The 17,261-nt window shown below is 39.7% G+C and overlaps 1 protein-coding gene across 1 annotated transcript in view; it reads left to right on the top strand.

Moving 5' to 3' along the window:
- MYO9A (myosin IXA) overlaps nucleotides 1–17,261 on the top strand; it is a 395,533-nt gene that overhangs the window by 42,557 nt on the left and 335,715 nt on the right. The window contains exon 2 of the mRNA XM_023753167.1: nucleotides 12,280–13,190. Within this exon, the coding sequence (XP_023608935.1) occupies nucleotides 12,351–13,190 (840 nt within the window). The 5' untranslated portion in view covers nucleotides 12,280–12,350. The remainder of the gene's footprint in view (nucleotides 1–12,279; nucleotides 13,191–17,261) is intronic.

Here is a 17,261-nt window from a genome sequence, read left to right as displayed (position 1 = left end):
AGCAGACCTAAGCTGCAGTCGGACATCGTTAGTGCTGCTGAGGAGGCGGGAGAGGCTCCCGCCGCCACCGCTGTACTGGCAGCCGGCAGCCTGGCTTGTGGCTGAGCAGAGCTCCCCCTGTGGGAGCGCACTGACCACCAGGGGACAGCTCCTGCATTGAGCGTCTGCCCCCTGGTGGTCAGTGTGTGTCATAGTGACCAGTCATTCCCAGTCGTTCTGCTGTTAGGGTCAATTTGCATATTACCCTTTCATTATATAGGATAGAGGCCTGGTGCATGGGTGGGGGCCGGCTGGTTTGCCCTGAAGGGTGTCCCGGATCAGGGTCGGGGTCCCACTGGGGTGCCTGGCCAGCCTGGGTGAGGGGCTGATGGCTGTTTACAGGCTGGTCACACCCCCTTCAGGGTGGGGGTCCCCACTGGGGTGCCTGGCCAGCCTGGGTGAGGAACTGATGGCTGTTTGCAGGCTGGTCAAGCCCCCCCCCCCCCCCCCCCCCGGGGGGGACCCCAATGCATGGAGGTTTTTCCCACCTGGGTGAAGTGCCGATGGCTGTTTTCAAGGTGGGCACACCCCCTTTAGGGGGGGGGGGCCCCACTGGGGGGCCCGGGCAGTCTTGGTGAAAGGCTGAAGGCTTTTTTTAGGGTGGCCCAAGCCCCCCGGCGATAGGAGACTCCCCAGCCCCTCCCTTATCTCCTTTCTTTTTTTCATCCTGGGATTTATTGCCTTCTATAATGAAACATAGTAGCCTGAGTGGAGCAGGAAGCTTGGCTTCCTCCTTCGCCAAGGGGCAACCCATGCCTCCTGCTCGCTCCAAGCTCCGTGGCCACGGCCGGCTGAAAGCAGGTATCTGGAATTTATTTATCTTCTATAATTGAAACTTTGTTGCCTTCAGTGGAGCTCAGAGCCGGCACGGTAGGCGGGAAGCTGGGCTTCCTCCATCACTGGGGCAACCAAGCCTCCTGTTCGCTGCAGCTCCGTGGCTGCCAGCCGCAATCTTGGTTGGGTTAATTTGCATATAGTCGCTCTGATTGGCTGGTGGGCGTGGCTTAAGGCATAACAAAGATACAGTCAATTTGTATGTTTGTCTTTTATTAGTGTAGATAGATATTTTGTAAAATATATTTTTATTGATTTCAGAGAGGAAGGGAGAGGGAGAGAGAGATAGAAACATTAATGATATGAGAGAATCATTGATCAGCTGCCTCCTGCACACCCCCTACTGGGGATCAAGCCCGCAACCCAGGCATGTGCCCTTGACCAGAATCGAACCTGAGAACCTTCAGTCTGCAGGCCAGTGCTCTATCCACTGAGCCAAACCGGCTAGGGCAAGAGGATTATTTTAGATAAGGTAGTAAACAAAAGCCTCTGGGAACAGTTGATATTTGAGCAGAGACCTCAGTGATATAAAAGAAGGCCTAGGCAGAGAGAGCAGGAAGTGTAAAGGTCCTGAAGCAGGGAAAAATTTAAACACAGATAAAAGACGATTGAGGATGGGATGGAGTGGAGTGAGGGAAAGATGAAGTTACGCCACAGTAAGAGGTTTCAATTTTATTTGTGTTATGGGAGATCCACTGAGGGTTTGTGAATAGGAGAGAGAGTGACATGATCTGATTTACCTTTAAAAAGCCTGACTGTGTATTTTGTATAAATAACAGACTATGGTGGAGCAATAATAAAAGCAAGGATATCACACTCTTTCACTAATTCAGATGAGAGAATGGTGGTAGAGATGGGAATATTAATAAAAATAGATTCAGGATATATTTTAAAGGTAGTTCAGTATTATTTACTGATGGATTGAATATAAGAGGAATTTCCTTACGGAACTTCTACAGGGGAAAGGATGGGAAAATTTTTATAAGTAATGCATTAGGGTAACTGCTTAGTTTAGTTACAACTAAACAACTAAGTATCAATGGCTCTGCACAGTAAGACTTTAGTTTTTATTTATATCACAGTCCAAAGTAAATAAATGGAGGAGGGGTGATGGTGGGCACTCTTCTTCAAGTAGTCATTTTGGGCCCAGGATCCTTCCATCTAGTGGCTCTGTATCCCTTAGGACCGTGGTCGGCAAACCGCAGCTTGCGAGCCACATGTGGCTCTTTGGCCCCTTGAGTGTGGCTCTTCCACAAAATACCATGTGTGGGCCCGCACGTACAGTGCGATTGAAACTTCATGGCCCATGCGCAGAAGTTGGTATTTTGTGGAAGAGCCACACTCAAGGGGCCAAAGAGCCGCATTTGGCTCACAAACCGCGGTTTGCCGAGCCGCAGTTTGCCGACCACTGCCTTAGGACCTTAGAGCAGTGATGGCGAACCTTTTGAGCTCGGCGTGTTAGCATTTTGAAAAACCCTAACTTAACTCTGGTGCCGTGTCACAGATAGAAATTTTTTGATATTTGCAACCATAGTAAAACAAAGACTTATATTTTTGATATTTATTTTATATATTTAAATGCCATTTAACAAAGAAAAATCAACCAAAAAAATGAGTTTGCGTGTCACCTCTGACACGCGTGTCATAGGTTTGCCATCACTGCCTTAGAGCTTTTCCCTGAATCCTCTCCATTTTTCCAGCAGAATGAGAATTTTATTTGATCAGCTTGAAGGGAGTGTTCATCGCCCCTGCCCACATACCATTTGCTTAAGATTTGGTCACATGGCCATATGTAACTAACTGCAAGGAAATTTGGGAAATATAGTCCAGGTATGTGCATAGGAAAGGAGGAAATGGGTTTGTAAGAGTATTTGGGGAGTACTGAAAAAAAAATCATTATGAAACAGTTTGTAGAGTTTAAAATATGTTTACATATGTAAGTTGCATATATATATATATATATATATATATATGACTACATGACTACACATCATTATAATAACTACGTTTATTTGTAGAACATTTGAATTAATGAAGAAACATGTACACCACTTTCCCAGAGTTGTTTTTCTAAAATAAGTTCAAAGTGTTTAATAGCTCTCTCCCCATGAAATTTATAGGTGCACTCAAATCACTGTTGTTTTCCACAATTGGATCTTGCCTTGATAATAATAGAATGTTCTCCTTTTAATATGTACTGGTGTGACCTTTGCTTTGAGTGATTTTTAAAAAATCCTCACCTGTGGATATTTTTCTATCCCTTTTAGATAGATTGGAAGAAAGGGGTGGGGGGAGAGAAACATTGATATGAGAGAGACACATCAATTAGTTGCCTCCTGCACGAGCACCCTGACCTGGGCTGGGGAACGAACCTGCTACCCAGGTATGTGCCCTTGACTGGGAATCAAACCTGTGACCCTTCACTGTGAGGGCCGACACTCTAGCCCAGCCGTGGGCAAACTACGGCCCGCGGGCCGGATGCGGCCCGTTTGAAATGAATAAAACTAAAAAAAAAAAAAGACAGTACCCTTTTATGTAATGATGTTTACTTTGAATTTATATTAGTTCACACAAACACTCCATCCATGCTTTTGTTCCGGCCCTCCAGTCCAGTTTAAGAACCCATTGTGGCCCTCGAGTCAAAAAGTTTGCCCACCCCTGCTCTAGCCGCAGACCACACTGACCAGGGCTTAAGTGATTTTTTTTTTCCTTTAGTGAAGCTAGATTTTTATTTTTCAGACATATATTTGCCTGATTCTATTCTTCCACTTCTCTTGTTACTGAATGATAATGTATGATTCTGTTTACTAACATTCATCAATAGATTCCTATGATAAAGCAAGTATAAAGAAAAAGGATACCCTTTTTTGTTGTTGTTGGAAAATAACCTTAAGAACTTGATAAAAAAGTAAAAGCAATAGTATATATTTTTTGAAAATTAAATTTTATTAGCGCACAGATACAAAACTGCATTAAAAATCTGTAGTCATTTCATATTTTTAGCTGAACTTGTAATTTAAAGCAAACTGTAATTACTAAGTTCGTTCTTTCTTCACCATAGTTTCCCTCTATAATTAGTCTCTTCTAACTTAGTCCAGTGAATACCATCATAAGCTGGCCTATTCTGACCACACCCTACTGACCACAGCAACTGTCTACCACAGGGGTGGGCAAACTTTTTGACTCGAGGGCCACAATGGGTTCTTAAACTGGACCGGAGGGCCGGAACAAAAGCATGGATGGAGTGTTTGTGTGAACTAATATAAATTCAAAGTAAACATCATTACATAAAAGGGTATGGTCTTTTTTTTTTTTTTAGTTTTATTCATTTCAAACGGGCCGGATCCGGCCCACGGGCCGTAGTTTGCCCACGGCTGGTCTACCACATTGTTTTCCTCTGTTAGTATATAATTTTGAAATAACTACTTTGGTATAGAGAATAAAAAGAATATTAATTTCCTTTATAAAAGATGCAGCAATGTTTGATTGCTGTAGAAGTACCAGTAATGTGCTAATTCTTTTTAAAAATATTTTATTGATTTTTTTACAGAGAGGAAGGGAGAGGGATAGAGAGTTAGAAACATCGATCAGCTGCCTCCTGCACACCCCCTACTGGGGATGTGCCTGCAATCAAGGTACATGCCCTTGCCCGGATCGAACCTGGGACCCTTGAGTCCGCAGGCCGATGCTCTATCCACTGCGCCAAACCGGTCAGGGCTTTTGTATAATTTTATTTCCACATTTATCCCCACATTATTATTGCATAATTTCCTTTTCTCTGGTGATTTGAAATGCCATCTTTACCTTAAAGTCCATATATTTCTTTCCTCTTTAAGCCTGAATTTTCTGACTTGAAAGGTTTGTTCCCTGTCTTAGAGAATTGCTATTAAACTCAAATGAGGTAATGCACTTCAAGCTTACTTTTGGTGAAAACTATAAAAGGAAATTTTGAAGATTTACCAGAAGCCTAACATTTTTGTCCATTTTTACATATATATATATACCTTTAAATAGAATTTTATATTTTGTGGGTTGTCATTTAGCATTCTGTTGTATATTCCTTGCCATATTTCTTCAAGATTGGCATTACAAGTATCCTTTACTATCTAACTCTTGTTTAATTCTTCAGTTTGAAATGTGAATTTGGATGTCAGGGGAGTACTGCCTTATTTGAATCTGTTTGGTTTCTCAAGTTTGGATAGCAAGTTGCATGATAGTGAAGGAGGTATCCAAAAGTTTATTTAAATATATTTGGTTTCTGAGTTTAGAGAGATTTTTAGATATCAGGGATTTGGATAACAAAGAATACCTATATTCTCAAAGGGTATTGCACTGAGATGTTATTTATTGTAGTGGGATCTTTTGATTGCGGAGGACAATCACAGTGGCTTAGTGCATAAAAGTGAATTGATTGGCACACTTAACAAGAAAGTTCAGTGGTTGAGTTTATTTGATTCACAGTTGGATTCAGTGGCCCAAACAGAATGTATGTTAGTTCATTCTTTTTTACTACAGAGCTTTTTTTTAATTTAAAAATTTTTTTTTATTAATGCATTCAGGGATGGCTGCCAACAACTCTAGGTTTACAGTAGTCCCCCCTTATCCATGGGGCATATGTTTCTAGACCCCATGAATGCCTGAAAACATGGGTAGTACTTAACGCTATATATACTATGTTTTATCCCATACATATGATAAATTTTAATTTATAACTTAGGCTCAGTAAGAGATTAACAATAGTAACTAATAATAAAATAGAAAAATTATAAAAAATACTGAAATAGTCTGGCCAGTGTTGCTCAGTGGTTGAGTGTCGACCCATGAACCAGGAGGTCATGGTTTGATTCCTGGTCAGGGCACATGCCCAGGTTGTGGGCTTGATCCCCTGTGGGGGGTGTACAGGCAGCCAATCGATGATTCTCTTTCATCATTGATTAGAGGCTTGGTGCACGAAATTTGGGCATGGGTAGGAACCCTAGGCCTGGCCGGCGAATCAGGGCCAATTGGGGCTTTCTGGCTGCCGGCAGGGGCCTTCCTTTGTTCCACGCTGCCTCTGGTGGTCAGTGCACGTCATAGCGAGCGATCAAACTCCTGGTATCCTGATAGAACTCCCGAGGGACACTTTGCATATTAGCTATATATATATATATATATATATATATATATATATATATATATATATGTATATGTATATATATGTGTATATATATATACACACACACACACACACACACATATATACATATACATATATATATGTATATATATAAATATGTATATATTTCTATCTCCCTTCCTCTCTCTGAAATCAATAAAAAATATTAAAAATTAAAGAATTACTGTAATAAAAGTTATTTGAATGTGGTCTCTCTCTCGCTCTCAAAATCATTGTACTATAATCACCCTTTTGATGATGTGAGATGATACAATGCCTACATGATGAGATGAAATGAGGTGAATGACATAAGCATTGTGATATACTGTTAGGCTACTATTGATCTTATGGCAGAAAAAGGATCATTTACTTTGCGTGATCCTGGATAATCGAGCCATGGCGAGCTACTAAGTTACTGATTGTTGAGTAGCTTATATAGAGGGATACACTGGACAAAGGGATGACTCATGACCCTGGGGCAGACAGAGTGGGATGGTGTAAACTTTCATCACACTATTCAGAATGGCACACAATTTAAAACTTACGAACTTATTATTTACTTCTGGAATTTTCCATTGAATAGTTTTGGACAGTGGTTAACTGTGATAATTAAAAATACAGAAAGTGAAACTGTAGATAAGTGGGGTAGTAATGTACATCTTTCTAGATTAGCAGCCCAAGTGGAAAAAAGCATTTCTTTTTTAATAGTTGCAGCCAAGTTTCAGTATAGTGAACTGCCACCATCATCACTAGAGTGAATGGAATAAACTGACTGGGCCTGGGTCACAATTAATAACCACCCCTCTACCTTAACTAGGGGTTGAGTTTGATACATTTAAACTGTGTAAGATGACAAGATAGTTCTTCAAAGAAAAACATAGTACTTTCACCAGAAGAAGGTATAGATTACTTATTGGGAAGATTAAATTGATAGCTGTCTGTGTACCTATGCGTGTCATGTGGTAACTTATATCGTACATCACCTTTTCTTTAGTTGAAATACTACAAAATGTTTTTTCTTTCTGCACCCAATTTGGCAATACTGTATGTAAAAGGGGGACTGTATATGGTGTATCTAGTGATGAAGATCAGCTGACATGTACTCATCAAATCTTACCTGAAAAGCTGTTTCTCAACCCATCTTTTTTTTTTTTTTTTTTTTTTTTTTTTTTTTTTTTTTTAGAAGAAGAAATAGTAAAAAGCACCTTTCGGCTTTGACCTAAATCTCATTTAGTCTTGTTTACCATAAAAACCTTAGTTTATCAGTTAAATAATTTTTTATTGATTGAGCCTGAAATCCAGGCATTTGTCCTGATTGGAAATCCAACCAGTAACCCTTTGGTGCACTGGACAGCACTGAACTAACTGAGCCACACTGGCCAGGGAAGACATTGTTTTAAGTTTTCAGTTTCTGCTTCTCTACTTGATTCTATTTGTAGCTGTGAAGATGTATTCCCAAGCTCCTAACACACATTTAACTCATACTTCTCTTTCTTTTTTCTGTCTCTTTCATTTATAGACTATTTTATTAATACCTGCTAGTCTACTTACTTGCCAGTCTGCTACTTCTTCCTTAACTTAGTCTTTTTCAGTTTCCTGCTTTTCAGGATCACAAATGATATCCAGAGACCTTTGTCTCAGGCCAGTGGTCGGCAAACTCATTAGTCAACAGAGCCAAATATCAACAGTACAACAATTGAAATTTCTTTTGAGAGCCAAATTTTTTAAACTTAAACTATATAGGTAGGTACATTGTTATTAACTTAATTAGGGTACTCCTAAGGCTTAGGAAGAGCCACACTCAAGGGGCCAAAGAGCCGCATGTGGCTCGCGAGCCTCAGTTTGCCGACCACGGTCTCAGGCCTACAACTAGAATTATAAAATGCAAGGCCTAAAAGGGACCTATGATATATTTAACTCAGTTTTCTTTTTCTATTTTGCTTGTTGTTATTTTAGATTATACCGACTTTCTTTTGGCTAGAATTTACATGGTATATCTTTTTTGTCTTCTGGATTCTGTTTCCTCATATTACAGTTTTGTGTCTATTGAAAACAGCATATAGTTGGATTTTTAAAATCTGGTCTGATAATCCTTGTCTTTTAACTGGAGCATTTACACTTAATACAGTAATTGATATATTTAGTTTGCTTTCCATTTGTTCCATTTATTTTAAACCTCCCCTTTGTTTTTCTTTGGAAATGACTTTTTTTTTTTTTTTTTGGCTAATCCTTACCTGAGGATATTTTTCCATTGAATTTTAGAGAGAGTGGAAGGTAGAGGGAGAAAGAGAGAGAGGAAAACATTGATGTGAGAGAGACACATTGATTGGTTGCCTCTGCATGCACTCCCCGACCAGGGCCAGGAATGGAGCGCAACTGAGGTATGTGCCCTTTCCTGGAAGTGAACCTGGGACCCTTCAGTCTGCGGGCCAATGCTACATTCACTGAGCCAAACTGGCTAGGGCAGCCGTGGGCAAACTACGGCCCGCGGGCCGGATCCGGCCTGTTTGAAATGAATAAAACTAAAAAAAAAAAAGACCGTACCCTTTTATGTAATGATGTTTACTTTGAATTTATATTAGTTCACACAAACACTCCATCCATGCTTTTGTTCCGGCCCTCCGGTCCAGTTTAAGAACCCATTGTGGCCCTCGAGTCAAAAAGTTTGCCCACCCCTGGGCTAGGGCATGGAATTGATTATTTTTTATCATTCCATTTTTTTTTACTCTACTAGTTGAGAAGTTATACTTTTAAGATAGTTTTTAATGGTTACCCTGAAATAGGGGTCTATAAACTTTTTCTTTTAAAACTACATAGTAAACATTTTTTGCTTTATGGACATATGGTCTCTATCACAACTACTCAGTTCTGCCATTGTAGCACAAAAATTCATAGATAATAGGCAACTGTATAAATCTTATATAATAAAAGGCTAATATGCAAATCGACTGAACAGTGGAATGACCCATCACTATGACATGCACTGACCAGCAGGGGGCAGATGCTCAACGCAGGAGCTTCTCCCTGGTGGTCAGTGTGCTCCCACAGGGGGAGTGCCACTCAGCCAGAAGCTGGGCTCATGGCTGGTGAGCGTAGCCAGGCTGAGGTACCTACCTCCAACCCCGAGTGCACGAATTTCGTGCACCGGGCCTCTAGTTATAAAGAACTAAATAAAATTATCCAGGTAAAAGAGCACTGGGTTGAGACCAGAAACTGAGAATATTTTTATTTTTAAAGTGAGGAAAAAGAGTTATAAGAGTGCATCAGAAAGAGTGAGCCTATTAGAATATTGCAAAAAAAGTAATTGTCATGTGATTGCAGTTTCAAGAATAAGATGGCCACTTCAGTGTGGTGTGTTAGGATGAGAATTGAGAAGAGGCTCTTGGATTAGGCAACTTTATGGTAATTGGTGATATTTTCAAAGAACATTGGCAGTAACTTGCTATGTGGGAAGACTGGTAAGGGAGTGGAGAGTGGAAATATAGACCATTGATTTCCAAATGCTATACTCTGGACCAGCAACAACAGAATTGCCTAGATTTCCCAACCTCAGAAACATTATTGGGCCTAGAAATGTATATTTTAAAAATGTTTCCCAGATGATTCTGATAAACTCTCATGGCTTGTTGTCAAGATGTATTTGTGATGATATTTTGAGGCAACCTTTTTTCCCCCCAAACACAAAGCAGTGATTGATAAAGTAACAAGAAGAGAAAATCAAATGGACATACATGGGGCTCAAAAAAAGAAAAACATTTTTATGTTTCTGAAAGGGAATAGAACACAAAGTAGTGAGTGAGGCTATGGCTCGGAGCCTAGACTGCAGGTAAAGCAACAGAGGTTTGGCTTCTTTGTTGAAAATGGGGAAGAGTTATTACAGTTGGTCTCATTGTTGGAAACCATGGGCCAGGATAGGTAGGGTTCCTCTGTTGAAAGAGATAATTCTGAGTTTAGTTCTAGGACTGCCATCTTGTACACCTTTAGAGATCAGACTACAGTTTTGCAGTGCATCTCCTGGTTGTGCAAGGTACAGCTTGCTTGACTGGAAGGAGTAGCTTTGCTGTTGACTGGTGCCAGAGGCCACAGTTTATATGAAGCCATATACCTAGAGATTCAGGAGATGCAAACATAGCTTTACAACTAGGAACCTGCCAGCTCATAGCATGTCCATACTGTTACTTCAGGACAACTCTCCTGATTTGAGTAGACTGTAAGAAAAATGCTTATGAGTTAAATGGGAAAATTGAACACTGGGGAAGTAAAAAATAGTAATATTAAAAATTGTTAATTTTTAGCCTGGCTGGTGTTGCTCGATTTGTTGAGTGTTGTCCCATGCACCAAGAGGTCACAGATTCCATTCCCAGTCAGGGCACATGCCTGGGTTGCAGGCTTGATCCCTAGTAGGGGATGTGCAGGAGGTAGCCAATCGATGTTTCTCTCTTTCCCTCTCCCTTTCTCTCTCTCTAAAAACAATTAAAAATATTTATAAAAATTTAAAAAATTGTTAATTTTAAAGGTGCAATTAGTGGTATTGTGGTTATGTTTTTAAAAAGTAGAAAATAGTGGGTTCTCAGTAAATGTATGAAAGACCAAAAAAAATCTTGTATCAAAAAATGTGACTATAAAGCTGAATTCTCAAACAAATTAAGCCATCTAATGCTGAGAAAGATACAAAATAAAATCAATCATCAAAAGAGCAGTTTACAGTGGATACAGAAGAGCAGTTTAAAGTTTTAGTTTGGAAAATATAAAATTATATATATTTAGGACTTTCAGGGAGATAAGTGAACAATTAATATCCCTTAAATTAAAACAATTATGATATTTAAAGAGGGAGAGAAAAGATCAAGTGGATATGAAAATGAAAGAAATCTTAGAAGTGAAAAATAGTATAATTAAAAAAATAACATAGTGTTCATGAATGGGAAGTCAATAGAATGCCAGTTTTTTCCAATATTAATCTATAAAATCTATACAATATCAAACTGCCAAAAGGTTATTTTATGTTTGTATGTGGCTCTTAAAATTCTTATGGCAGAGCAAATAGTGAAAGTAACGTTAAAGAAGAACAAATAGAGGTGATATGCTTTCCAGATATCAAAACTTATAGAGCTATAGTAATTAAGATAGGCCCAGGGATGGACAAGTGGGGGGAGGGAAAGAAAAACATGGAAGTGAAAGAGGCACATCAATTGATTGCCTCCCGCATGTGTTCCAACCCAGGTATGTGCCCTTGATTGGGAATTGAACCTATGACCCTGTGGTGTGTGGGCCGACCCTCTAACTAACCGATGACCAACATCAGCCAGGGTAAGGGCATGATCTTTTTGTTGCCCCCTTCTCCTCAAGAGTATAGAAGTTCTTGAATATGTCTGTTCTTTAGCAGGTTTTTCTTATCTAATTATTAATTAAATTAAAATAGTTTACTTTCTGATCTCATCTTACTGTTTTCTATTTCACGAAATTTTTGCTCCATCAATGGCATTTTTTTCTTGTTTTTGCTTTATTCATAAGAGCTTTTCAGTGCAGGGTGATTAGGTTTGTGTGATTATTTTGTCCATCTTAGTCTTCAGAGAGGCTCTTCAGATATAAAGAAAGGACCTAATTCTAATCTCAGGTACTTTAAAAACATTTGAGATAGTAAAAGACAAAATAATTTTTTATTTTGTATTCCTTGGATTTTGATTTAATATAAAACATTGAAACAATTTTTGGCAAGTTGCTGTTTTAGAAAGAGTCTTCATTTAAACAATAAAATGTAATATTATGTGGTCTCAATGAGATTGTTTTCAAGACTGTTCCTCCTTGACATTGCTAGATGGGATGCTGCCCAATTCATGAATCACTTAGTAAAGCCAATTAGATTTTTTCCTTTTTAATATTTTTAAAATTGATTTCAGAGAGAAAGGGAGAGGGAGAAAGAGTTAGAAACATCAATGATGAGAAAGAATCATTGATCAGCTGCCTACTTCATGCTCCACACTGGGGATTGAGCCTGTAACCTGGGCATGTGCCCTGAATGGGAATTGAACCGTGACTTTCTTGTTCATAGGTTGATGACACTTAACCACTGGACCACATGATCCGGGCAAGCCAATTAGATTAAAAAAAAAAAGACTTTCCATACTGATTTAGGATTTTATGTTCTAAAAATGTAATTAACATGATTGTTAAACCTTTCTTTCTTGAGCATCAGAAAGCAATGATTGTGTAATGTGACTTCTAAATGTTTCACATCTTTTATATTACAGTTCTTTTGCCACGAAAATGGTTTTCACAATCCTGAACATGTACTATTCATGCTGATGGGACAGGATTCAATATGAATATAAATGATGGAGGAAGACGACGCTTTGAGGATAATGAACATACATTGCATATATATCCTGGGACAATTTCAGAAGGGACAATCTACTGTCCTATTCCTGCCAGAAAAAATTCCACAGCTGCTGAGGTGATCGACTCTCTTATAAACAGACTTCATCTTGACAAAACAAAATGTTATGTTCTAGCAGAGGTAAAGGAATTTGGTGGAGAAGAATGGATACTCAATCCAACAGACTGTCCAGTTCAACGAATGATGTTGTGGCCTCGAATGGCTCTGGAAAATCGCCTAAGTGGAGAGGACTACCGATTTCTTTTGAGAGAAAAAAACCTTGATGGGTCAATCCATTATGGTAGTCTTCAGTCATGGCTACGGGTAACAGAAGAACGTCGCAGGATGATGGAACGGGGTTTTCTTCCACAGCCTCAACAGAAAGACTTTGATGATTTATGTAGCTTACCTGATTTGAATGAGAAAACTCTCTTAGAAAATCTACGAAATCGCTTTAAGCATGAAAAAATTTATACCTATGTTGGCAGTATTCTAATAGTCATTAACCCATTCAAGTTTCTTCCTATTTATAACCCCAAATATGTAAAAATGTATGATAACCACCAGTTGGGAAAACTTGAGCCTCACATTTATGCTGTGGCTGATGTAGCTTATCATACCATGCTTCAGCGCAAAAAGAATCAGTGCATTGTGATTTCAGGAGAGAGTGGTTCTGGGAAGACTCAAAGCACAAACTTTCTTATTCACCACCTTACTGCTCTCAGTCAGAAGGGATTTGCCAGTGGAGTGGAACAAATTATTCTTGGAGCCGGACCAGTTCTTGAGGTGTGTAGAAATACTTTCCTTACTCCTAAACATGTATTAAAAAAATTAAAAATAAAAGTCTGGTAGATGTGAGAAAATGAAATGAAACTAAATAGAAGTATGGATGTCATAACTTACCAAGGAAAACGAAGATGGAACAGCAAATAAGAAGGTTGGGAGATAGTGGCAATATTTTTTCTAAGGGTGTCTTTGGGTCATAATGATGCAAAATAAAGATATGATTAGAATCATATGTATTCCCCTGTAAAGGGAAATAGCAGTGGCAAAACTGTTAGTATAGGGTTATGGAAGTAGGTGGTTGGGGAAAATATTCTTGTCAATATATTTGTATCTTGGCAACCTTAACATCTGTGCTAGCATTGATATTCTAAGGGTTCACTTTTGAAAATGTAGAGAATATGGGGTAATTTTTTTTTAGTTCTGTAATGTTTTGAGAGTAATACTATCAATGGTGGAAAGGAAAGAAAATAGCTTTTTGTTTTAGAGCTGAAAGGAGAAGGTGATATTGCTTATTAAAGAGAGAGATTGCACCGTAACCAGTTTGGCTCAGTGGATAGAGCGTCGGCCTGTGGACTGAAAGGTCCCAGGTTCGATTCCGGTCAAGGGCATGTACCTTGGTTGCGGGCACATCCCCAGTAGGAGGTGTGCAGGAGGCAGCTGATCGATGTTTCTCTCTCATTGATGTTTCTAACTCTCTATCTTCCTTCCTCTCTGTAAAAAATCAATAAAATATATTAAAAAAAAAGAGAGATTGCGATGTATAATTGAGATACAGTGAACTAACTGTACATATTTAAAGTGTACAATTTGATAAATTTTGACACATGTATATACCTATTAAACCACTACCATAGTCAAGATACAGAACATATCTGTTATCCTTAAAGTTTTGTCATATCTCTTTGTAATACCTCTCTCACACACTTTCTAGTCCACTAATCTGCAGAAAACCACTTATGTGGTTTGTGTTACTGTAGATTAGTTTGTATTTTCTACAATTTCATATAAATGGAATTTTACTATATAATTAACGATATGTACTCCTTTATGTTTGACTTATCTTACTCAATATGATTATTTTAAGATTCATCCATGTTATGTGTGCCTATAATTTATTACTTTTGATAAGGTAGTATTTCATTGTATGGGTATACCACACTTTGTTTATTTATTTATTTTTAATCTTTATTGTTGAAAGTATTACATATGTCCCCCTTTTTCCCCGTTGACCCCCTCCCGCTTGCCCCCACCCCCTGCCTGAGGCCTTCACCACCCTACTATCTGTGTCCACGGTTTATGTATATATGTTACAAGATCTTTGGTTGATTATCACCTACACACCCATCCTCCCCCACTTTCCCTCCGAGATTCCACACTCTGTTCCATACTTTCATGTCTCTGGATCCACTCCGTTCATAAGTTTATTTCGTTACTTAGATTCCACATATGAGTACAATCATGTGATTCTTGTCTTTCTCTGATTGACTTATTTCACTTAGCATGATACTCTCCAGGTCCCTCCATGCTGTCTCAAAGGATAAGAGAGTCTTCTTTTTTACTGCTGCCTAGTATTCCATGGTATAAATGTACCACAGCTTTTTTATCCACTCATCTACTGATGGGCACTTGGGCTGTTTCCAGATCTTAGCTATTGTAAATTGCAGCATCATACTGTTTTTTTTTTAAAAAAAATAAATCTTTATTGTTCAGACTATTACAGATGTTCTCTCCCCCACCCGCCATAGCTCCCCTCCACCTGGTTCCCACCCCACTCCATGCCCTTAACTCCCGCCACTGTCCTCATCCATAGGTGTAAGATTTTTGTCCAATTTCTTCCTGCACCCTTCACACCCCTTTCCCCCTGAGAATTGTCAGTCCACTCCCTTTCTATGCCCCTGCTTCTATTATATTCACCAGTTTATTCTGTTCATCAGATTTTTTTATTGACTTATTTTTTAGATTCACTTGTTGATAGATATGTATTTGTTGTCCCTTTGTTGTTCATAATTTTTATCTTTACCTTTTTCTTCTTCTTCCTCTTCTTAAAGAATACCCTTCAGCATTTCATATAATACTGGTTTGGTGGTGATGAACTCCTTTAGCTTTTTCTTGACTGTGAAGCTCTTTATTTGACCTTCAATTCTACATGATAGCTTTGCTGGGTAGAGTAATCTTGGTTGTAGGTTCTTGCTATTCATCACTTTTAATATTTCTTGCCACTCCCTTCTGGCCTGTATGGTTTCTGTTGAGAAATCAGCTGACAGTCGTATTGGCACTCCCTTGTAGGTAACTAACTGTTTTTCTCTTGCTGCTTTTAAGATTCTCTCTTTGTCTTTTGCCCTTGGCATTTTAATTATGATGTGTCTTGGTGTGGTCCTCTTTGGATTCCTCTTATTTGGGGTTCTCTTTGCTTCCTGGACTTGTAAGTCTATTTCTTTCACCAAGTAGGGGAAGTTTTCTGTCATTATTTCTTCTAATAGGCTTTCAATATTTTGCTCTCTCTCTTCTTCTGGCACCCCCATAATGTGAATGCTGGTAACTTGAAGTTGTCCCAGAGGCTCCTTACACTATCTTCATATTTTTGGATTCCTTTTTCCTTTTGCTTTTCCGGTTGGGTGTGTTTTGCTTCTTTGTATTTCAAATCTTTGACTTGATTCTTGGGATCCTCTAGTCTTCTGTTGGATCTCTGTATATTATTCTTTATTTCAGTCAGTGTAGCTCAATTTCTGACTGGTCATTTTCCATTTTTTTGGCATTCTCATTAAGAGCCTTGAAGGTCTCACTAAGTTCCTTGGAGGTTTGTAGAAGATTCTTGAGTAACCTTATAACTGTGGTTTTGAACTCTAAATCCAGTTAATTTGCTTTCCTCCATTTCTTTCATTTGTGACATGTTTCTTTGTCTCCGCATTTTGGCTGCTTCCTTGTGTTGATAGAGTGGCTTTGTGTGGTAGGTGTCCTATTGGGCCCAGTGGCTCAGCCTCCCCAGTCACCTGAGGTGGGCACTCTTGGTGCACCCCTTTGTGGGCTGGGTGCACAGTCTTGCTGTAGTTAAGCCTTGATTGCTGTTGGTATCCCTGGGAGGAAATGACCTTCAGGCCAATTGACTGCAAGGACCCGTTGTGTCTATAGTGGAAGAACTGCTGTGCTGGAGACACCCTTATGGGGCAGGACTTGCTTCAGTGGGGCTTTGGTGCTCACTGAGTCTGCCTCTTGCGTGTGTCACTTATGGATGTGAGGAGTTGAAATATAGTATCTGACCACGGGTACCCTGGCTCCTGGATCTCCAAGGAGGTGCAAATTCAACCACTGTGTGAGTCCACCCAGCAGGAGCTACCGTGAGATCTGCAGATTTCTCCTCTTTGTTTGGGGTTTGGAAATTTTGGAGTTCTCTGATCTAGCTGCAGTTTGTTAGGTTAGGCTGCAAAAAGACAGGCGATTCATTTGCACCGCTGCACACAGTTTGGGTGGGGTTGTAAATTGGGTGGGGCAGGGTCTCAGAGAATCACCAGGGCGGAGCAAACAGCAATGGCTGTCCTCTGCTGTCTCCGAGACTCGGCATCTCCGTGTCCCGAGTCCCGCGCCCCCACAGTAACAATGATTTCTGTGAGCAGTTCTGCAAGAAAGCCACCTTCGCTTTCCGACCCAATGCCAGACAGTCCAGTTTCTCCCTGTAGGAGTCTGGGTCCCTAGAGTCTCGCCGGAAACAAGTTCAGTGCAGTTGTGACCTTGTATCTCCTGATTGAAAAAAACTGCGCACCTAGGTGCAGCCTGGTTCACGCGCCTCTGTACCTCTGCTCTTGATGCCTCCGCACCTCCTACCCAGCCTCAATGCGCTTTTTTCTTTCCTTCTAGTTGTAGAACTTCCACTCAGCCAGCTTTCCCGTGGTTCTGAATGAAAGCTGTTTTGTCTTTTAGTTGTAGTTTTAATGTGGTTGTGAGGGGCAGCACGTACAGGTATATACCTTATGCCGCCATCTTGGTTGTCCGCATCATACTGTTTTGATTACTATAGCTTTATAATATCATTTAAAATCAGGAGGAGTGTGATAGTTGCAATATTTTTTCTAAGAT

Source organism: Myotis lucifugus, unplaced genomic scaffold (assembly GCF_000147115.1).
Source record: "Myotis lucifugus unplaced genomic scaffold, Myoluc2.0 scaffold_41, whole genome shotgun sequence".
NCBI lineage: Eukaryota > Metazoa > Chordata > Mammalia > Chiroptera > Vespertilionidae > Myotis > Myotis lucifugus.
This window is presented reverse-complemented; position numbering and strand designations above follow the sequence as displayed.